Source organism: Lichenostomus cassidix, unplaced genomic scaffold (assembly GCF_008360975.1).
Source record: "Lichenostomus cassidix isolate B80296 unplaced genomic scaffold, HeHo_3.0 HiC_scaffold_35, whole genome shotgun sequence".
Lineage (NCBI taxonomy): Eukaryota > Metazoa > Chordata > Aves > Passeriformes > Meliphagidae > Lichenostomus > Lichenostomus cassidix.
In genome coordinates, this window is record NW_028147256.1 from 805,721 (window position 1) to 829,769 (window position 24,049).

At 36.7% G+C, this 24,049-nt stretch overlaps 1 protein-coding gene across 1 annotated transcript in view; it reads left to right on the top strand.

Annotated features, from left to right (window-relative positions):
- The window catches only part of LOC146423987 (signal-induced proliferation-associated 1-like protein 3), a 79,347-nt gene that overhangs the window by 33,384 nt on the left and 21,914 nt on the right, over positions 1 to 24,049 (top strand). The window contains exons 19-24 of the mRNA XM_085044009.1: positions 2,018 to 2,094; positions 6,203 to 6,300; positions 10,053 to 10,285; positions 12,094 to 12,216; positions 16,001 to 16,148; positions 23,132 to 23,300. Coding sequence (XP_084900135.1) covers positions 2,018 to 2,094; positions 6,203 to 6,300; positions 10,053 to 10,285; positions 12,094 to 12,216; positions 16,001 to 16,148; positions 23,132 to 23,300 — 848 coding nt within the window. The remainder of the gene's footprint in view (positions 1 to 2,017; positions 2,095 to 6,202; positions 6,301 to 10,052; positions 10,286 to 12,093; positions 12,217 to 16,000; positions 16,149 to 23,131; positions 23,301 to 24,049) is intronic.

The following is a 24,049-nucleotide window of genomic DNA, read 5'->3' on the forward strand; positions in this document are numbered from 1 at the left end:
GGGGAGAAATATTGGGGGAAAAACATGGGAATTGGGAAAATATTGGGGGAAAAACCGGGAAATTGGGAAAATTGGGGGGAAAACAGGAAATCGGGGAAAATGGGGAATTTGGGGAAATTGGGGAAATTGGGGAAAAAACGGGAAATTGGGAAAAATGGGGGAAAAAGAGGGAAAATGGAGAAATATTGGGGGAAAATGCAGAAATTGGGGGAAAAAACCAGGAAATTGGGAAAAAATTGGGAAATCAGGAATATTGGGGGAAAAACAGGGGAAATTGGGAAAATATTGGGAAATATTGGGGAATATTGGGGAAAAAACACGGGAAATTGAGAAAAAACCAGGAAATTGGGGGAAATTGGGGAAAAATTGGGGAATATTGGGGGAAAACTGGGAAATTGGGAAAATATTGGGGAATATTGGGGGAAAAACAGGGGAAATTGGGAAAAACGGGGAAATATTGGGGGAAAAACGGGAAATTAGGAAAAATGGGAAATTGGGAAAATTGGGGGAAAAACACGGGAAATTGGGAAAATATTGGGGGAGAAATGGGGAAATATTGGGGGAAAATGGAGGAAAATGGGGAGAAAATTGGGGAAAATGGGAAATCGGGAAAATATTGGGAAAAATGGGGTTGGAAACGGCAGAATATTGGGGGGGAAAATGGGGAAATTGGGAAAATATTGGGGGAGAAATGGGGAAAAAATGGGGAAATTGGGGAAATCAGGGAAAATGGGAAAAACCAGAAATTGGGAAAAAATTGGGGAAAGTGGGGAAATTGGGAAATGGGGAAAAAATGGGGAAATTGGGGAAAAAATGGGAAAATTGGGAAAATATTGGGGGAAAATGGGGGAAAAACACGGGAAATTGGGAAAATATGGGGGGAAAAACTGGGAAATTGGGAAAAATGGGGAAAAACAGGGAAATTGGGGGAAATATTGGGGGAAATGGGGGAAAAAACCAGGAAATTGGGAAAAAATGGAGGGAAAAATGGGGAAATGGGGGAAAAAATTGGGGAAAAATGGGTGAAACAACGGGAAATTGGGAAAAATGGGGGAAATTGGGGAAATTGAGAAAATTGGGGAAAAATGGGGATAATTGGGGAAAAAAATGGGAAATCAGGAAAAGGTTGGGGAAAAAAAGGGAAATTGGGAAAAACAGGGGAAAAAAAAGGGAAATTGGGAAAATATTGGGGGAAAAATGGGGAAATATTGGGGAAAAAGGGGGAGAAAATTGGGGGAAAAAAACGGGTAATCGGGAAAATTGTGGAAATATCGGTGGAAAACCAGGGAAATTGGGGGGGAAAAACCGGGAAATCGGGAAAATATTGGGGAAATATCGGGGGGAATTGGGGAATATTGGGGAAAAAATGGAAAATCGGGAAAATATTGGGGGAAATGGAGGGAAATTGGGAAAACTAGGAAAAAACCAGGAAATGGGGGAAAATGGGGAAATTGGGGAAATATTGGGAGAAATTGGGGAAAATGGGTGGGAAATGGGGGGAGAAATGGGAAATTGGGAAAAAATTGGGGGAAATTGGGGAGAATTGGGGAGAAGTGGAGAGAAATTGGGGGGGAAAGGGGGAAATTTGGGAAAATACTGGGGAAAATTGGGGGAAATTGGAGGGAAAATGAGGAAAAATTGGGGAAAATGGGGAGGAAATGGGGAAAATAGGGAAAAGTGGGGAGAAATTGGGGGAAATTGGGGAAAAATGGGGTAAATTGGGAAAATTGGGGGAAAATGGTAAAAAAATGGGAAAATTTTGGGGGAAAATTGGGGAAAAATTGGGAAAAATTGGGGGAAAATGGGGAAATACTGGGAAAAAATGGGAAAAAATTGGCAAAAATGGGGGAAATTTTGGGAAAATTGAGGAAAAAATGAGGAAAAATGGGAAAAAAATGGGAAAAATGGGGAAAATTGGGGAAAAAATTTGGGAAAAATGTGTGACATTTTGGGAAAAATGTGGGAAATGGGGAATTTGGGAATCAGAGCCTCTGGAATTCCCGAATTTTCCCTGCAGGCCAACGAGGCTCTCAGGAGATCCAAATTCCAACCATCCGGAATCCGGAAACGAGGGGAGCGAGAGAGTCAAGGCAGGTATGGAAATTTGGGAATTCTGGGGGGAAAATCGGGAATTCGGGAGGAAATTTGGGAATTTTGGGAGGAAATTTGGGAATTCCGGGGGGAAATTTGGGATTTTGGGGCAGAAAAGTTGGGATTTTAGAGGGAAATTCGGGATTTTTGGGTGGAAATTTGGGAATTCAGGTTGGAAATTTGGGGGTTTTGGGTTGGAAATTTGGGAATTGAGTGCAGAAATTTGGGAATTTGGGTGGAAAATTCGGGATTTTGGGAGGAAATTTGGGATTTTGGGAGGAAATTCGGGAATTCTGGTTGGAAATTTGGGATTTTGGGAGGAAATTTGGGAATTAGGGTTGGAAAAGTGGGAATTAGGGTTGGCAATTTGGGATTTGGTGTTGGAAATTTGGGATTTTGGGAGGGAAATTCAGGAATTCTGGCAGGAAATTTGGGATTTGGATATGGAAATTTGGGAATTTTGGGGGGAAATTTGGGAATTGAGTACAGAAATTGGGGATTTGGAGGGAAATTTAGGAATTTTTGGTGAGAAATTTGGGAATTTTGGGTTGGAAGTTTGGGATTTGGTTTTGGAAATTTGGGAATTGGGGAGGAAATTTGGGATTTTTGGGAGGGAAATTTGGTGAGAAATTTGGGGATTCAGGTTGGAAATTTGGGGGTTTTGGGTTGGAAATTTGGGATTTGAGTGCAGAAATCTGGGATTTGGAAGGAAACTTGGGAATTTTGGGTTGGAAATTTGGGATTTTGGGAGGAAATTTGGGATTTGGTTTTGGAAATTTGGGATTTCAGAGGGAAATTGGGATTTTTGGAGGGAAACTTGGGATTTTTGGGAGGAAATTTGGGAATTCAGGTGGGAAATTTGGGGATTAGGGTTGGAAAATATGAGATTTTGGGAGGGAAATTCGGGAATTTTGGGGGGAAATTTGGGATTTGAGTACAAAAATTTGGGATTTGGAAGGAAATTTGGGAATTTTGGCGGGAAATTTGGGATTTGAGTACAAAAATTTGGGATTTGGAAGGAAATTTGGGAATTAGGGTTGGAAATTTGGGATTTGGGTTGGAAAATTTGGGAATTTTGGGAGGAAATTTGGGAATTTTGGGAGGAAATTTGGGAGTTAGGGTTGGAAATTTGGGCATTGAGTACAGAAATTTGGGATTTCGGGAGGAAATTTGGGAATTCCGGTGGGAAATTTGGGATTTTGGGTGGGAAAAGGTTGGAATGTTGGTGTTTTGATCCTCCTGGTTCCCAATCCCATTCCCAAAATTCCTGATCCCATTCCCAAAATCCCAAATTCCTGACCTCATTCCCAAAATCCCAAAACCCATTCCCAAATTTCTGATCCCATTCCCGAATTCCCAAATTTCTGACCCAAAGTTCCCGAATTCCCGAAGGAATTCCCAAAATCCCAAATCCCAAAATTCCTGAATTTCTGACCCAAATTCCCAAATTCTTGACCTCATTCCTAAAGTTCCAAAATCCCCCAAATTCCCCAAGTTCCCAAATTTCTGACAGAATTCCCAAAATCCCCAAATTTCTGACCCCAATTCCCGAATTTCTGATGTCATTCCCGAATTTGTCTTCCCCAAATTCCCAAATTTCTGACTCCATTCCCGAAATTCCCAATCCCAGAGCCCCTCTGGCACATCCCAAATCCCCCAAAATTCCCAAATTCCTGACAGAATTCCCAAATTTCTGACTCCATTCCCATTCCCAGAGCCCCAGAATTCCCAAATTTCTCATCCCAAATTCCTGAATTTCTGACCCAAAATTCCCAAATTTCTGACTCCATTCCCAAATTCCAGAGCCCCTCTGGCACATCCCAAATCCCTGAAATCCCCAAAATTCCCGATTTTGTGACCCAAATTCCCAAAATCCCCCAAATTCCCAAATTTCTGACCCAAAATTCCCAATCCCAGAGCCCCTGTGGCACATCCCAAATTCCCCAAATCCCCAAAATTCCCAAATTTCTCACCCAAAATTCCCAAATTTCCCAAAATCCCAGAGCCCCTCTGGCACATCCCAAAATCCCAAATTCCCCAATTTCTGACCCAAAATTCCCAAAGTTCCCGAATTCCAGAGCCCCTCTGGCACATCCCAAATTCCCCAAATCCCCCGAAATCCCCAAAATTCCCCAATTTCTCACCCAAATTTCCCAAAATCCCAGAGTCCCTGTGGCACATCCCAAAATCCCAAATTCCCGAATTTCTGACCCAAAATCCCCAAAATTCTGACCCCATTCCCAAATCCCAGAGCCCCTGTGGCACATCCCAAATTCCCCGAATTCCCCAAAATTCCCAAAATCCCCAAAATCCCCAATTTCTGACCCAAATTTCCCGAATTCCCAGAGCCCCTGTGGCACATCCCAAATTCCCCAAATCCCCAAAATTCCCAAAACTCCCAAATTTCTCACCCAAATTTCCCAAAATTCCAGAGCCCCTGTGGCACATCCCAGCATTCCCAAAATCCCCAAAATTCCCAAATTTCTGACCCAAAAATTTCCCAAAATCCCAGAGCCCCTGTGGCACATCCCAAATCCCCAGAATCCCCAAAATTCCCAAATTCCCCAATTCCTGACCAAATTCCCAAATTTCTCACCCAAAATTCCCAAATTCCCGAATTCCAGAGCCCCTGTGGCACATCCCAAATCCCCCAAAATCCCCAAAATTCCCAAATTTCTGACCCAAAATTCCCAAATTTCCCAAAATTCCAGAGCCCCTGTGGCACATCCCAAATCCCCCACATTCCTCAAATTCCCCAAATCCCCAAAATTCCCGAATTTCTGACCCAAAATTCCCGAAATTCCAGACCCCTGTGGCACATCCCAAAATCTCAAATTCCCGAATTTCTGACCAAAATCCCCAAAATCCCCAAAATTCCCGAATTTCTCACCCAAATTCCCAAATTTCTGACCCAAAATTCCCAAATTCCCGAATTCCCAGAGCCCCTGTGGCACATCCCAAAATCCCCAATTTCCCAAATTCCCAAATTTCTGATGGAATTTCTGACCCAAAATTCCCGAATTCCAGAGCCCCTGTGGCACATCCCAAATTCCCCAAATCCCCAAAATTCCCGAATTTCCCGAATTTCTGACCCAAATTTCCCAAAATTCCCAAATTCCAGAGCCCCTGTGGCACATCCCAAAATCCAAAATTCCCAAATTTCTGAGCAAAATCCCCAAAATCCCCAAAATTCTGACCCAAATTCCCAAATTTCTCACCCAAATTCCCAAAATTCTCAAATTTCCCGAATCCCAGAGCCCCTGTGGCACATTCCAAATCCCAAATTCCCCAATTTCTGACCCAAATTTCCCAAAATTCCCAATCCCAGAGCCCCTCTGGCACATCCCAAATTCCCAAAATTCCCAAATTTCTGACCCAAAATTCCCAAATTCCAGAGCCCCTCTGCCACATCCCAAATCTCCCAAATTCCTCAAATTCCCCAAATTCCCCAAAATTCCCAAATTCCTGAATTTCTGACCCAAAATTCCCAAAATTCCCAATCCCAGAGCCCCTGTGGCACATCCCAAATTCCCCAAAATTCCCGAATTTCCCAAATTTCTGACCCAAATTCCCGAATTCCCAGAGCCCCTGTGGCACATCCCAAAATCCCCGAATTTCTCACCCAAATTCCCAAATTTCCCAATTCCAGAGCCCCTCTGGCACATCCCAGCATTCCCAAATCCCCAAAATTCCCGAATTTCCCAAATTTCTGACCCAAAATTCCCAAATTTCCGGAATTCCCAGAGCCCCTCTGGCACATCCCAAATCCCCAAATCCCCAAAATTCCCAAATTTCTCACCCAAATTTCCCGAAATTCCAGAGCCCCTCTGGCACATCCCAAAATCCCCAATCCCCAAAATTCCCAAGTTTCTGACCCAAAATTCCCGAATTTCCCAAATTCCCAGAGCCCCTGTGGCACATCCCAGCATTCCCAAATTCCCCAATCCCCAAAATCCCCAAAATTCTGACCCAAATCCCCAAAATTCCCCAATTTCTGACCCAAAATTCCCAAATTCCTGAATCCCAGAGCCCCTGTGGCACATTCCGAATCCCCAAAATCCCCAAAATTCCTGAAATTCTCACCCAAATTCCCAAAATTCCCGAATTCCAGAGCCCCTGTGGCACATCCCGGCTGCTTCCCGACTTTCGGGGAAAAGACAAACTCGAGCTGAAGGAGCAGAAAGAGAATCTCCCAGCAGGAGTGGCCAGGTGGGGAAATTGGGGGAAAATGGGGAATTTTGGGAAAATTGGGGAAAAATTGGGAATTTTTGGGAGAAAATGGGGGAAATATTGGGGAAAAAATGGGGAATTTTGGGAATTATTGGGGGAAAACAGGGAAAAAATGGAGAAAAGTTGGGGAAAAATTGGGGAATATTGGAGGGAAAATGGGGGAAAAATGGGAAATTTTGGGAAAATTGGGAAAATTGGGGAAATATTGGGAATTTTTGGGGGAAATATTGGGGAAAAAATGGGGAAAATTGGGAATTATTGGGGGGAAATTGGGGGAAAACAGGGAAAAAATGGAGAAAAGTTGGGGAAAAATTGGGGAATATTGGAGGGAATTTGGGGGAAAAATGGGAAATTTTGGGAAAATTGGGAAAATTGGGGAAATATTGGGAATTTTTGGGGGAAATATTGGGGAAAATGGGGAAGAAATGGGTGGAAATTAGGGAAAATTGGGGAAATTTGGGGAAATTTGGGGGAAGAATTGGGGAAATTGGGAATTGTTGGGGAAAATTTGAGGGAAAATGTTGGGAATAATTGGGGGAAATTGGGAGAAATTGGGGAAATTTGGGGGAAAAATTGGGGGGAAAAATGGGGGGAAATTGGGAAATTTGGGGAAAAAATGGGAAAAATTGGGGAAATATTGGGGGAAATTGGGGAAAATGGGGAAAATTGGGAATATTAGGGGGAAATTGGGGAGAAAATGGGAAAAATGGGGAAAATTGAGGAAAAATGGGGAAAAATGGGGAAAATTTGGGGAAAATTGGGGAAAAAATGGGAAAAATATGGAAGAAATTGGGAAAAAATGGGGAAAATTGGGGGAAAAAAAGGGAAAACATTTGGAAAAAATGGTAAAATTGCAGAAAAATGGGGGAAAATGTGAGAAAAATTGCTAAAAAATGGGAAAAATTGGGAAAAGGTAAAAGTTGGGAAAAAATGGGGAAAATTGGGGAAAAATAGGGAAAAATTGTGGAAAAATTGGTAAAAAAATGCGGAAAATTTGGGGAAAAATGAGGAAAAAATTGGGAAAAAATGGAAAAAAATCAGGGAAAATTTGGGGAAAATGGGGAAAAACTGGGAAAGCCTCTGGAATGACCCAAAATTCCCCAAAATTCCCAAATTCCCAGAACGAGGCTCCCTACTCCAGCCACTCCACCCTGTCCAGGGAAAAATGGGGAAAATTGGGAAGAAAATGGAAAAAATTGTGAAAAATTGGCAAAAAAATTGGGGAAAGTTTGGAAAAACTTGGAGAAAAAATGGGGAAAGAATAAGGAAAAAAGTAGGAAAAATTGGCAAAAATTAGGGAAAAATTAGGGGAAAAAGAAGGGAAAATGGGGAAAAATTGGGGAAAAAATGGGGGAAATTGAGCAAAAAGTGGAAAAAATAGGGAAAAAGGGGGAAAAAATCAGGGAAAATTTGGGGGAAAATTGGCAAAAAAATGGCAAAGAAATGCAAAAAAATGGGGGAAAATTTAGGAAAAATGGGAAATTGGGGAAAAATGGGGAAAAAAGTGGAAAAATTGAGGAAAAATGGGGGAAAAATTGGGATAAAAATGGGGGAAAATTGGAAAAAAACTGGGAAAAATTTGCAAAATAATTGGGAAAAAATTGGGAAAATTTGGGGAAAAATGGGAAAAAAATGGGAAAAAATGGGAAAAAATGAGGAAAAATTTGGGGAAAAATGGAGGAAAATGGGCCAAAAAATGAGAAAGAAATTGGGGAAAATGGGGGGAAATTGGGGAAAAATTGGGAAAAGTCAATGAAAAATGGGGAAAAATTTGGGGAAAAATTTGCCAAATAATTGGGGAAAATGAGAGGAAAAATGGGGAAAAATGAGGAAAAAATGTGGAAAAATTTGTAAAAAAATGGGGAAAATTGGGGAAAAATGAGAAAAAAATTGGGAAAAAATGGGAAAAAATCAGGAAAAATTTGGGCAAAAATGGGGAAAAAGTGGGAAAGCCTCTGGAATGACCCAAAATTCCCAAAAATTCCCGAAATTCCAGCAGAACGAGGCTCCCTACTCCAGCCACTCCACCCTGTCCAGGGAAAAATGGGGAAAATTGGAAAAAATTGGGAAAAATTTGGCAAAAAAATGGGAAAAAATTGGGGAAAAATCAGTGAAAAATTGAGGAAATTGGGGAAAAATAGAGGAAATTGGGAAAAGTGGGCAATTGGGAAAATTGGGGGAAATATTGGGGGAAAAATTGGAAAAATATTGGGAAAATATTGGGGAAATATTGGGAAAAATGGGGAGGAAATTGGGGAAAAATTGGGGAATTGAGAAATAATGGGGGAAAAATCAGGAAAAATGGGGAAAAATTGGGGGAAAAATTGGCAAAATAATTGGGAAAAAGTTGGGGAAAAACTGGGAAAAATAGGAGAAAACTTGGAAAAAAATGGGAGAAAAATTGGGGAAAAATGGGAGAAAAATTGGGGAAAAATGGGGAAAAATTGGAAAAAAATGGGGAAAAATTGGGAAAAAAGGGAAAACCCAGGAATCCATCATCCCAACCCTCTGGAATGACTGAAAATTCCCCAAAATTCCCCAAATTCCAGCAGAACGAGGCTCCCTACTCCAGCCACTCCACCCTGTCCAGGGAAAAATGGGGAAAAATTAGGAAAAATGGGGAAAAAAAGAGAAAAATTAGGGGATAAATAAGGAAAAATTGGGGGAAAATTGGGGAAAAACAGGGAAGAAATTGGGGGAAATTGAGGAAAAATGGGAAAAACGGGGAAAATTGGGAAAAAATGGGGAAAATCGAGGAAAAATGTGGAAATTTAGGGAAAACTGGAAGAAGTTCGGGGAGATTGAGGGAAAATGGGAAAAAAATGGGGAAAATTGGGAAAAATTGGCAAAAAATAGGGAAAAAGTTGGGAAAAACTGGGAAAATTGGGAGAAAACTGGGAAAAAAGTAGGAAAAATTGGCAAAAAATGGGGAAAAATGGGGGGAAATGGACCAAAAAATGGGAGAAAATGGGGAAAAATCAGGAAAAAAATGGGAAAAAATCAAGAAAAATCAGGAAAAATTTGGGGAAAAATGGGGAAAAAGTGGGAAATGCTCTGGAATGACCCAAAATTCCCCAAAATTCCCAAATTCCCAGAACGAGGCTCCCTACTCCAGCCACTCCACCCTGTCCAGGGAAAATTGGGGAAAATTGGGGAAAATTGGGGAAAATTGGGGAAAAATTGGGGAAAAACCTGGAAAAATTGGGGTAATATTGGTAAATCAATGGGAGAAAAGTGGGGAAAATTGGCGAAAAAATGGGGGAAAAAATGGGAGAAATGGAGGAAAAATTTGGAGAAAAAATGGGATAAAATGGCAGAAAATTGAGGAAAAATTGGGGAAAAAGTGGTGAAAAAATAGGGAAAATTTGGGGGAAAAAAAGAGGAAAAATCGGGAAAAAATCAGGAAAATCAGGGAAAATTTGGGGAAAAATGGGGAAAAACTGGGAAATGCTCTGGAATGACTGGAAATTCCAGGAAAATTCCTGAAATTCCCACAGAACGAGAAAGTGGGGAAAAATAGGGAAAATGGGAAAAAAATGGGAAAAAAATTTGGAGAAAATGGGGAAAAATTGGGAGAAAATTTGGAGAAAATTGGGAAAAAAAAGGCAAAAATTGGGAGAAAAATTGGGAAAAATTGTGGAAAAATTGGGAAAAAAATGGGAAAAAATTTGGGAAAATTGGGAAATGCTCTGGAATGACCCAAAATTCCCCAAAATTCCCCAAATTGCCAGAACGAGGCTCCCTACTCCAGCCACTCCACCCTGTCGAGCACGACTTCCAGCGAAATCCTGGAGGTGGATTTGGATCCGGAGTCGGACGGCAAAGGAGAGGAGAGCAAAGGAGATTCCCCAAATCCCCAAATTCCAGCCCAGAAATGCCAAAAATCCACCCTGGAGGTGGCTGGGAAGAATTTCCGGGAGAAATCTGGGAATTCTGGGATGGTGGAAGCTGCAAGGACGGCGAGGTTGGTGGGAAATTCCTGGTTTTTGGGGAAATTTGGGATTTTTTTGGGAATTTTTTGTGGGAATTCCTGGATTTTTTGGGAAAATTTCTGGGTATTTTAGTATTTTTGGGTGATAATTCCTGGATTTTTTTTGGGAAATTCCTGATTTTTGGAGGATTTTTGGGTGAAATTCCTGGATTTTTTGGGTGGAAATTCCATTTTTTTAATTTTTTTTTTTATTTGGTGGAAATTTCTGTGGTTTTTTTGGGATTTTTTAGTGTTTTTTCCTGAATTTTTTGGAGTCAACTCCCAAAATTCCAACCCAGAAATCCCAAAAATCCACATCCTGGAGAAATCTGGGAATTCTGGGATGGTGGAAGGTGGAAGGACTGTGAGGTTAGTGGGAAATTTGGGATTTTTTGGGGAATTTGGAATTTTTTGGAGAATTTTTGGGATTTTTTTTGGAAATTAAGTATTTTTTTGGGAAAATTTGGGATTTTTTTTTGGAAATTAGGATTTTTTGGGAAAATTTGGGATTTTTTTGGAGAATTTTTGGGATTTTTTGGGGAAATTTGGGATTTTTTGGACAATTTTTGGGATTTTTTTTGGAAATTAAGGATTTTTTTGGGGGAAATTTGGGATTTTTTGGGAAATTTGGGATTTTTTTGAGGAAATTCCTGGATTTTTTGGGGGAAATTTGGGATTTTTTTGGGGGAAATTTGGGATTTTTTGGGGAAATATAGGATTTTTTGGGAAAATTTGGGATTTTTTGGGGGAATTTTGGGATTTTTTGGGGAATTTTGGGATTTTTGGGGGGAAATTCCTAATATTTTTGGGAAATTTAGGATTTTTTGGGAAAATTTGGGATTTTTTTGAGAAATTTGGGATTTTTTTGAGGAAATTTAGGATTTTTTGAAGAAATTCAGGATTTTTTGGAGAATTTGGGATTTTTTTTGGAGAAATTTTGGGATTTTTTGGGAGGAAATTTACGATTTTTTGGGGGAAATTTAGGATTTTTTGGGAAAATTTGGGATTTTTTTGAGGAAATTTAGGATTTTTTGGGATTTTTGGGGAAATTTGGGATTTTATGGGGGAAGTTTAGGATTTTTTTGGGAAAATTTGGGATTTTTTGGGAAAATTTGGGATTTTTGGGGAAAATTTGGGATTTTTTGGGAAAATTTGGGATTTTTGGGGAAAATTTCTGGGGGTTTTTCAGATTTTTGGGTGGAAATTCCTGAGTTTTGGTGGAAGTTCTTGTTTTTTTGGGGGAAATTTCTGGGTTTTTTCCTGATTTTTTTGGGATGGAAATTCCTGGGTTTTTGGGAAAATTCCTAATTTTTTTTTTTGATTTTTGGGTGGAAATTCCTGGGTTTTGCTGAAAATTCCTGCATTTTTTGGAGATTTTTTTAGTGATTTTTCCTGGATTTTTGGGGGGAAATTCCCAGATTTTTAAAAAAATTTTTAGTGTTTTTTTCCCTGGATTTTTTAGTGAAAATTCCTGAGTTTTTAGGGATTTTTAGTGGAAATTTCTGGGGGTTTTTTTAGTGTTTTTTCCTTGATTTTTTGGAGGGAATTTCTGGATTTGTATTGATTTCTTAGTGGTTTTTTCTGGATTTTTTTTGGTGGAAATTTCTGGATTTTTTGGGGGATTTTTTTGTGTTTCCTCTTGGATTTTTTGGAATAGATTCCCAAAATCCCAAAATTTCAATTTTTTGGGGATATTTTCGTTTGTTTTTTTGGGGATTTTTGGCTCTTATTCCCATTTTTTTGGGAAATTTGGGATTTTTTCCCATTTTTCCCAATAATTCCCATTTTCCCCTCATTTCCAGGTCTCTCCAAACTCCCCAAATTTCGGCTTCAGTTCCCAAATCCTTTTTTTCCAAAAATCCTGGAAGAGGAAAATCAACAACTTCGGGATGGAAAAGGCAAGAGGAACCTCAGGAGCCCAAAAAGTGAGGAAAACCCCAAAAATTGGGATTTTGGGATCAAAAAATGGGATTTTGGGGTAAAAAATGGGATTTTGGGTCCAAAAAATTGGGATTTTGGGTCCAAAAAGTGGAATTTTGGGTGAGAAAAATTGGAAAAATCCCCCAAAAATGGGATTTGGGATTAAAAAATGGGATTTTGGCACCAAAAATTAGGATTAGGGAGCCAAAAATTGGGATTTTGGGGTGAAAAAATGGGATTTTGGGGTAAAAAATGGGATTTTGGGCACAAAAATTGGGATTTTGGGATTAAAAAATGGGATTTGGGGTCAAAAAATGGGATTTAGGGTCAAAAAAATTGAGATTTTGGGTCCAAAAAGTGGAATTTTGGGTGAGAAAAATTGGAAAAATCCCCAAAAAATGGGATTTGGGATTAAAAAATGGGATTTTGGGCACAAAAATTGGGATTAGGGAGCCAAAAATTGGGATTTTGGCTCCAAAAAATGGGATTTTGGGGTAGTAAATGGGATTTTTGGGATGAAAAAATTGGGATTTTGGGATGAAAAAATGGGATTTTGGGCACAAAAATTGGGATTTTGGGATTAAAAAATGGGATTTGGGTCCAAAAAATGGGATTTTGGGGTAAAAAATGGGATTTTTGGGATGAAAAAATTGGGATTTTGGGATGAAAAAAATGGGATTTTGGGATGAAAAAATGGGATTTTGGGGTGAAAAAATGGGATTTTGGGCACAAAAATTGGGATTTTGGGATTAAAAATTGGGATTTTGGGTCCAAAAAATGGGATTTTGGGATAAAAAAAATGGGATTTGGGGTGAAAAAATGGGATTTTGGGCACAAAAATTGGGATTTTGGGATAAAAAATGGGATTTTGGGATTAAAAAATGGGATTTGGGGATTAAAAAAAGGGATTTGGGGTCAAAAAAATGGGATTTAGGGTCAAAAAAATTGGGATTTTGGGTCCAAAAAGTGGAATTTTGGGTGAGAAGAATTGGAAAAATCCCCAAAAAATGGGATTTGGGATTAAAAAATGGGATTTTGGGCACAAAAATTGGGATTTTGGGTCCAAAAAATGGGATTTTGGGCACAAAAATTGGGATTAGGGAGCCAAAAATTGGGATTTTGGGATGAAAAAAATGGGATTTGGGGTCAAAAAATGGGATTTTGGGCACAAAAATTGGGATTTTGGGTACAAAAAATGGGATTTTGGGTCCAAAAAATTGAGATTTTGGGTCCAAAAAGTGGAATTTTGGGTGAGAAAAATTGCAAAAATCCCAAAAAAATGGGATTTGGGATGAAAAAATGGGATTTTGGGCACAAAAATTGGGATTTTGGGGTAAAAAATGGGATTTTGGGATCAAAAAATGGGATTTTGGGATAAAAAAATGGGATTTTGGGATAAAAAAATGGGATTTTGGGATAAAAAAATGGAATTTTGGGATGAAAAAATGGGATTTTGGGTCCAAAAAATGGGATTTGGGGTCAAAAAATGGGATTTGGGGTCAAAAAATGGGATTTGGGGTCAAAAAAATTGGGATTTTGGGTCCAAAAAGTGGAATTTTGGGTGAGAAAAATTGGAAAAATCCCCCAAAAAATGGGATTTGGGATTAAAAATGGGATTTTGGGCACAAAAATTGGGATTTTGGGATTAAAAAATTGGATTTGGGGTCAAAAAATGGGATTTTGGGATAAAAAAATGGAATTTTGGGTGAAAATATGGGATTTGGGGTCAAAAAATGGGATTTAGGGTCAAAAAAATTGGGATTTTGGGTCCAAAAAGTGGAATTTTGGGTGAGAAAAATCCCCAAAAAATGGGATTTGGGATTAAAAAATGGGATTTTGGGTCCAAAAATGGGATTTGGGTCCAAAAAATGGGATTTTGGGTCAAAAAATGGGATTTTGGGGTAAAAAATGGGATTTTGGGATTAAAAAATGAGATTTTGGATCAAAAATTGGGATTTGGGGTCAAAAAAATGGGATTTTGGGTCCAAAAAGTGGAATTTTGGGTGAGAAAAATTGGAAAAATCCCAAAAAAATGGGATTTGGGATTAAAAAATGGGATTTTGGGCACAAAAATTGGGATTTTGGGATAAAAAATGGGATTTTGGGATGAAAAAATAGGGATTTTGGGATAAAAAAATGGGATTTGGGGTGAAAAAATGGGATTTGGGGTCAAAAAATTGGGATTTTGGGATTAAAAAATGGGATTTTGGGTCCAAAAAATGGGATTTGGGGGAGAAAAAAATGGGATTTGGCACCAAAAATTGGGATTTTAATGGGATTTTTGTAGGATTTTTATGGGATTTTAATGAGATTTTTGTAGGATTTTTATGGGATTTTTGTGGGATTTTTATGGGATTTTTGACCTATTTTTATGGGATTTTGATGGATTTTTATGGGATTTTTGTGGAACTTTTATGTGATTTTTGTGGAATTTTTATGTGATTTTTGTGGAATTTTTATGTGATTTTTGTGGAATTTTTGATGGATTTTCGAGGGTTTTTTGTGGGATTTTAATGAGATTTTTATGGGATTTTTGTGGGATTTTTGTGGGATTTTTATGGGAATTTTATAGGATTTTTATGGGATTTTAATGAGATTTTTGTGGGATTTTCATGGGATTTTGATGGGATTTTTATGGGATTTTTATGAGATTTTTGTGGGATTTTTGTGGGATTTTCGAGGGTTTTTTGTGGGATTTTAATGAGATTTTTATGGGATTTTTGTGGGATTTTTGTGGGATTTTGGTGGATTTTAGTGAAATTTCAATGGATTTTTGTGGACTTTTCCTGGGATTTTTGTAAGATTTTAGTGGGATTTTCATGGGATTTTTATGGGATTTTAATGGGATTTTTGTGGGATTTTTATGGGATTTTTGGGGGATTTTTATGGGATTTTGATGGGATTTTAATGAGATTTTAATGAGATTTTTGTAGGATTTTAATGGGATTTTCATGGGATTTTTATGGGATTTTAATGAGATTTTAATGAGATTTTTGTAGGATTTTCATGGGATTTTTATGGGATTTTTAAGGGATTTTGACCTATTTTTGTGGGATTTCGATGGATTTTTATGGGATTTTCACAGGGATTGTTTTGTTTTTCTGGGTTTTTTTCTGGAATTGATGGAAATTTCCCTGAAATTCATGAAATTTCCCTGGAATTGATGGAATTTCCCTGGAATTTCCCAGCCAGGTGAACGTGTTTGGGCAGCCCAGCCTCAGAGCTGCTCTCCACAGAGATTTTAATGGGATTTTAGTGGGATTTTTGTGGGATTTTTATAGGATTTTGATGCATTTTCGTGGGATTTTTAATGGGATTTCAATGAGATTTTTATGGGAGTTTTGTGGGATTTTCATGAGATTTTTGATGGATTTTTGTGGATTTTTAATGAGATTTTTGTGGGATTTTTATGGGATTTTTGTGGGATTTTTGTGGGATTTTTGTGGGATTTTTATGGGATTTTTTATGGGATTTTTATAGGATTTTGACTGATTTTTGTGGGGTTTTTGTGGGATTTTAGTGGGAATTTTATGGGATTTTGGTGAGATTTTTGTAGGATTTTTATGGGATTTTAATGGGATTTTTATGGGATTTTAATGAGATTTTTGTAGAATTTTAATGGGATTTTTTATGGGATCTTAATGGGATTTTTGATGGATTTTTATGGGATTTTAATGGATTTTTATGGGATTTTAATGGATTTTCATAGAATTTTCGGGTTTTTTCTGGGAATTTTCTGGAATGGATGGAAATTTCCCTGGAATGGATGGAATTTCCCCAATTTCCCAGCCAGGTGAACGTGTTTGGGCAGCCCAGACTCAGAGCCTCCCTGCGGGATCTTCGCTCTCCTCGCCGAATCCCCAAATCCTCCATCGAAGATGATCTCAAACGACTCATCCTGATGGACAATTGCTGCCCTGAAACTGAGCCTGCTCCGGTCAGAATCCCCAAATTCCCTAAATTCCCAAATTTCCCAAAAATTCCCAAAAATTCCTGATGAAAAATGGTGAAATTCCTGAATTTTTAGCCCCAAAAATGGCGAAAATCCTGATTTTTTAGGCCAAAAAATGGAGATTTTCATGATTTTTTAGCCCAAAAAATGGAGATTTTCATTATTTTTTTAGTTCAAATAATGAGAAAATTCCCATTTTTTCAAAGAAAAGGATTTTCCTGGTTTTTTAATCTCTAAAATGCAGAAATTCCCAATTTTTCTTCCCAAATTTCCCCAGTTTCTGACATTGCTGATGGACAATTGCTGCCCTGAAACTGAGCCTGCTCCGGTCAGAATCCCAAATTCCCAAAAATTCCCAAAATTCCCAAAATTCCTGCCCAAAAATAGAAAAAATCCCAAAGTTTTAGCCCCAAAAATGGCGAAAATCCTGATTTTTTAGCCCCAAAAATTCAGATTTTCATTACTTTTTAGCCAAAAAATGGAGATTTTCATGATTTTTTAGTTCAAATAATAAGAAAATTCCCATTTTTTTCACAAAAAATGGGATTTTCCTGATTTTTTAGCCCCAAAATGCAGAAATTCCCAATTTTTCTTCCCAAATTTCCCCAATTTCTGACATTGCTGATGGACAATTGCTGCCCTGAAACTGAGCCTGCTCCGGTCAGAATCCCCAAATTCCCAAAAATTCCCGAATTTCCCAAAATTCCTGATGAAAAATGGTGAAATTCCCGCATTTTTAGCCCCAAAAATGGCGAAAATCCTAATTTTTTAGGCCAAAAAATGGCAAAAATCCTGATTTTTTTAGGCCAAAAAATGGAGATTTTCATGATTTTTTAGTTCAAATACTGAAAAAATTCCCATTTTTTCACAAAAATTCCCAAATTTCCCAAAATTTCCCAAAATTCCTGATGAAAAATGGTGAAATTCCCGAATTTTTAGCCCCAAAAATGGCAAAAATTCTGATTTTTTTAGCCCAAAAAATGGAGATTTTAATGATTTTTTTAGCTCAAATAATGAGAAAATTCCCATTTTTTCCCAAAAAAGGGATTTTCCTGAACTTTTTTCCCCCAAAATGGATAATTTTCTAATTTTTCCCCCAAAATTCTCCAAATTTCTGACATTGCTGATAGACAATTGCTGCCCTGAAACTGAGCCTGCTCCGCTCAGAATCCCAAAATTCCCTAAATTCCCAAAAATTCCCAAAATTCCTGACTCTGAAAAGAAAAAAATCCCATTTTTTTAGCCTCAAAAGTGGCAAAAATCCTGATTTTTTAGCCCAAAAAATAAGGAAAATCCCATTTTTTAGCTCTAAAAATGAAATTCCCATTTTTTAGCCCAAAAAAATTGAGAACTTCCTGGAATTTAGGCCCAAAAATAAGGAAATTCCCAATTTTTTGTTCTCAAAAATGGTGAAATTCCTGATTTTTTAGCCCAAAAACTGGAGAAATGATCAATTTTTTTAGCTCCAAAATTGAGAAAATTCACTTTTTTCCTCAAAAAATGGGGATTTTCCTGTGTTTTTACTGCCTAAAAGGTGAAATTCCCATTTTTTTACACCAAAACTGGTGAAAATCCTGATTTTTAGCCCCAAAAATGAAGAAATTCCAATTTTTTTAGCTCCAAAAATGCAGAAATTCCCTTTTCCCCCCCAAAATTCCCAATTTTTTTGCCCCAAAATTGTGAAATTCCCAATTTTTTTAGCCCAAAAAATGGCAAAAAATCCAAATTTTCCTCATTTTTGCCTTAAAAACTCCATAATTCCTCCATTTTTTTACAAATAAAATCACAATAAAAACCAGGAATTCAATACATTTCCCAAATTCCCAATTTTTCCCAATTTTTCCCAATTTTTCCCAATTTTTCCCAATTTTTCCAGGTGAATTCCTCCAATTTAGGGTGAAAAAAAATGGGAATTTCTTTACTTTTTGGGCTAAAAAATTGGGAATTTCTCCATTTTGGGTGGAAAATATTGGAAAATTCCCACATTTTGGAGCAAAAAAAAATTGGGAATTTCTCCTTTTCGGGTGGAAAAAATTGGGAATTTTTCCACTTTTGGACCTAAAATCTCCATAATTCCTCCATTTTTTTGGGATAAAAATGTGAGGAATTTTATGAATTTTGCGAATTTCCAACTTTTCCTAATTTTTCCCAATTTTTCCCATTTTTCCTGGCAAATTCCCCCAATTTAAGGAGAAAAAAATTGGGAATTTCTCCACTTTTTGACCTAAAATCTCCATAATTCCTCCAATTTTTATGGAAAAAAATTTGATAAATTGTATAAATTTCCCAAATTCCCAATTTTCCCCAATTTTTTCCAATTTTCCCCAATTTTTCCCAATTTTCCCCATTTTTTCCAGCTGAATTCCTCCAATTTAGGCTGAAAAAATTGGGAATTTTTCCACTTTTGGACCTAAAATCTCCAAAATTCCTCCAAATTTTATGGATAAAAATTTGATAAATTTTATAAATTTCCCAAATTCCCAATTTTCCCCAATTTTTCCCATTTTTTCCCATTTTTTCCAGGCAAATTCCCCCAATTTAAGGAGAAAAAATAGGGAATTTCTCCACTTTTTGACCTAACAACTCCATAATTTCTCCAATTTTTATGGATTAAAATACAAGAAATTTTATAAATTTCCCAATTTTCCCCAATTTTTCCCAATTTTTCCCATTTTTCCAGGGAAATTCCCCCAATTTAGGCTGAAAAAATTGGGAATTTCTTTGCTTTTTGGGCTAAAAATTCAGGAATTTTGGTGGAAAAACTCGGAAATTCCCTCAATTTTTTGGGTAAAAACTTTGGAATTTTCCCATTCTGGTTGAAAAAATTTGGGAATTTCCCCATTTAAGGTGAAAAAAATTGGGACTTTTTCCGCTTTGGGACCTAAAATCTCCATAATTTCTCCTTTTTTTTACTAATAAAATCACAATAAACACCAAAATTTCCCATTTTTTTTCCCAATTTTTCCCAATTTTTCCTGATTTTCCAGGCAAATTCCCCCAATTTAGGGTGAAAAAAATTGGGCATTTCTCTACTTTTTGGGCTAAAAATTTGGGAATTTCTCCATTTCGGGTGGAAAAAATCGGAAAATTCCCACATTTTGGAGCAAAAAAAATAGAGAATTTCTCCTTTTCGGGTGAAAAAATTGGGAATTTCTCTACTTTTTGACCCAAAATCTCCATAATTCCTCCATTTTTTTCAGGATAAAAATGCAATAAACACCAAAATGTCCCAAATTCCCATTTTTTCCCGTTTTTTCCCAATTTTTCCCATTTTTCCAGGCAAATACTCCCAATTTAAGGTGCAAAAAATCCGAATTTCCCTCATTTTTGGGGCTAAAATCTCCATAATTCCTCCAATTTTTATGGATAAAAATATAAGAAATTTTATAAATTTCCAAAATTCCCAATTTTCCCCAATTTTTCCACCTGAATTCCCCCAATTTCGGGTGAAAAAATTGGGAATTTCCCTCATTTTTGGGGCTAAAAACTCCATAATTCCTCCATTTTTTAACGAATAAAATCACAATAAACACCAAAATTTCCCATTTTTTTTCCCAATTTTTCCCAATTTTTCCCCATTTTCCCCAAATTTTTCCCAATTTTTCCCACTTTTCCAGCTGAACTCCCCCAATTTCGGGTGAAAAAATTGGGAATTTCTCTAATTTTGGACTTAAAATCTCCATAATTTCTCCTTTTTTTTACCAATAAAATCACAATAAACACCAAAATTTCAATTTTTTTCCCAAAATTTGATAATTTTTTCCCAATTTTTCCCAATTTTCCCCATTTTCCAGGTGAATTCCCTCAATTTAAGGTGCAAAAAATCCGAATTTCCCTCATTTTTGGGGCTAAAATCTCCATAATTCCTCCATTTTTTATGGATAAAAATATAAGAAATTTTATAAATTTCCAAAATTCCCAATTTTTCCCAATTTTTCCCATTTTTCCAGATGAATTCCCCCAATTTAGGCTGAAAAAATTGGGAATTTCTCCACTTTTGGACCTAAAATCTCTATAATTCCTCCATTTTTTGGGGGATAAAATCACAATAAACACCAAGAATTTTATGAATTTCCCAATTTTTCCCAATTTTTCCCAATTTTCCCCAATTTTCCAGCTGAACTCCCCCAATTTCGGGTGAAAAAATTGGGAATTTCTCTAATTTTGGACCTAAAATCTCCATAATTTCTCCTTTTTTTTACGAATAAAATCACAATAAACACCAAAATTTCCCATTTTTTCCCATTTTTTCCCAATTTTTCCCAATTTTCCCAATTTTTCCCAATTTTCCCCAATTTTTCCCAATTTTCCCCAATTTTCCCAATTTTTCCCATTTTTCCAGCTGAATTCTCCCAATTTAAGGTGCAAAAAATCCGAATTTTCCTCATTTTTGGGGCTAAAATCTCCATAATTTCTCCATTTTTTAACGAATAAAATCACAATAAACACCAAAATTTCCCATTTTTTTTCCCAATTTTTCCCAATTTTTCCCCATTTTCCCCAATTTTTCCCAATTTTCCCCAATTTTCCAGCTGAACTCCTCCAATTTTGGGTGAAAAAATTGGGAATTTCCCTCATTTTTGGGGCTAAAATCTCCATAATTTCTCCTTTTTTTTACGAATTAAATCACAATAAACACCAAAATTTCCCATTTTTTCCCAATTTTTCCCAATTTTTCCCAATTTTCCCCAATTTTTCCCAATTTTTCCCACTTTTCCAGCTGAATTCCCCCAATTTCGGGTGAAAAAATTGGGAATTTCTCTAATTTTGGACCTAAAATCTCCATAATTCCTCCATTTTTTAACGAATAAAATCACAATAAACACCAAAATTTCCCATTTTTTCCCAATTTTTCCCATTTTTTCCCAATTTTTCCCATTTTTTCCCATTTTTTCCCATTTTCCCCATTTTCTAGGCTCTCCAGAGAACTCTGTCTGATGAAAGTCTGAATTTTCCCCAAATTCTCCCAAAATTCCAAATTTTCCCAATTCAGGGTGGAAAAAACCTTCAAATTTCCTCATTTTTGGGCGAAAAAATTGTAAATTTCTCCATTTTGGGTGGAAAATATTGGAAAATTCCCACATTTTGGAGCAAAAAAAAATTGGGAATTTCTCCTTTTCGGGTGAAAAAATTGGGAATTTCTCCACTTTTGGACCTAAAATCTCCATAATTCCTCCATTTTTTTGGGATAAAAATGTGAGGAATTTTATAAATTTTGCGAATTTCCAATTTTTCCCAATTTTTCCTGATTTTTCCCAATTTTTCCCAATTTTTGCCATTTTTCCAGGCAAATTCCCCCAATTTAAGGAGAAAAAATAGGGAATTTCTCCACTTTTGGGGCTAAAATCTCCATAATTCCTCCAATTTTTATGGATAAAAATATAAGAAATTTTATAAATTTCCAAAATTCCCAATTTTTCCCAATTTTCCCCATTTTTTCCAGCTGAATTTAGGCTGAAAAAATTGGGAATTTCTCTACTTTTTGACCCAAAAACTCCGTAATTCCTCCATTTTTTTCAGGATAAATTGCAATAAACACCAAAATTTCCCAATTTTTTCCAATTTTCCCAATTTTCCCCAATTTTTCCCAATTTTCCCCATTTTTCCAGGCAAATTCCCCCAATTTAAGGTGCAAAAAATCCGAATTTCCCTCATTTTTGGGGCTAAAATCTCCATAATTCCTCCATTTTTTAACGAATAAAATCACAATAAACACCAAAATTTCCCATTTTTTTTCCCAATTTTTCCCAATTTTTCCAGGCAAATTCCCCCAATTTAGGGTACAAAAAATCCAAATTTCCCTCATTTTTGCCTTAAAAATTCCATAATTCCTCCAGTTTTTAACGAATAAAATCACAAAAAACACCAAAATTTCCCAATTTTTCCCAATTTTTCCCATTTTTCCAGGCGAATTCCCCCAATTTAGGCTGAAAAAATTGGGAATTTCTCCACTTTTTCACCTTAAAAACTCCATAATTCCTCTTTTTTTTTTTGGGATAAAAGTGGGACAAACACCATGAATTTTGTGAATTTCCCAAATTCCCAATTTTTCCCAATTTTTCCAGCTTAATTCCTCCAATTTAGGGTGAAAAAATTGGGAATTTCTCCACTTTTTGACCTAAAATCTCTATAATTCCTCCATTTTTTAATGAATAAAATCACAAAAACCACCAAAATTTCAAATTTTTTCCCAATTTTTCCCAATTTTTCTCAATTTTCCCCATTTTTCCAGGCGAATTCCCCCAATTTAGGGTACAAAAAATCAGAATTTCCCTCATTTTTGGGGCTAAAATCTCCATAATTCCTCCATTTTTTAACAAATAAAATCACAATAAACACCAAAATTTCCCATTTTTTCCCAATTTTTCCCAATTTTCCCAATTTTCCCCAATTTTTCCCAATTTTCCCCATTTTTCCAGGCAAATTCCCCCAATTTAAGGTGCAAAAAATCCGAATTTCCCTCATTTTTGGGGCTAAAATCTCCATAATTCCTCCATTTTTTAACAAATAAAATCACAAAAAACACCAAAATTTCAAATTTTTTCCCAATTTTTCCCAATTTTTCCCAATTTTCCCCATTTTTCCAGGCGAATTCCCCCAATTTAGGGTGAAAAAATTGGGAATTTCTCCACTTTTTGACCTAAAATCTCCATAATTTCTCCATTTTTTAACAAATAAAATCACAATAATCACCAAAATTTCCCATTTTTTCCCAATTTTTCCCATTTTTTCCCAATTTTTCCCATTTTCCCCAATTTTTCCCAATTTTCCCCATTTTCCAGCTGAATTCCCCCAATTTAAGGTGCAAAAAATCTGAATTTCCCTCAATTTTGCCTTAAAAATTCCATAATTCCTCCATTTTTTAACGAATAAAATCACAATAAACACCAAAATTTCAAATTTTTTCCCAAAATTTGATAAATTTTCCCCATTTTTTCCCAATTTTTCCCATTTTCCCCATTTTCCAGGCTCTCCAGAGAACTCTGTCCGACGAAAGTCTCTGCGGAAGTCGCAGAGATTCCGAATTTTCCTCTTTTTCCCCAAATTCCCCCAAAATTCGGGATTTTCCCGAAGTTTTCCCAGCTGGATTTCCTTCCAGCACTTTGCCCGGCAGGAGGATGCAGCACGAGAAAAAAGGTGAGATTTTGGGGGATTTTGGGGATTTTTGGGGAATTTTGGGAATTTTGGGATTTTTTGGGATTTTTTGGGGGATTTTTTGGGGAATTTTTGGGATTTTTTGGGGATTTTTTGGACTTTTTGGGGATTTTTTGGGGTTTATTGGGGATTTATTTGGAATTTATTTTGATTTTTGTTTCGGGGGATTTTGGGGATTTTGGGATTTTTGGGAATTTGGGAATTTTTGGGAATTTTGGGGGATTTTTTGGGAATTTTTGGGGAATTTTTGGGGATTTTTTGGGGTTTTTTTGGGTTTTTTGGGGATTTTTTGGGGATTTTTTGGGGTTTATTGGGGATTTATTTGGAATTTATTTGGATTTTTGTTTTGGGGGATTTTGGGGATTTTGGGATTTTTGGGAATTTTGGGATTTTTTGGGGAATTTTTTGGGATTTTTTGGGATTTTTTTGGGGATTTTTTTGGGATTTTTTTTGGGTTTTTTGGGGATTTTTTGGGGTTTTTTGGGGATTTATTTGGAATTTATTTGGATTTTTGTTTTGGGGGATTTTGGGGATTTTGGGATTTTTGGGAATTTGGGATTTTTGGGGAATTTTTGGGGAATTTTTTTTGGTTTTTTTTGGTTTTTTGGGCATTTTTTGGGGATTTTTTGGGGTTTATTGGGGATTTATTTGGAATTTATTTCGATTTTTGTTTTGGGGGATTTTGGGAATTTTTTGGGAATTTTGGGGATTTTTGGGAATTTTTTGGGGAT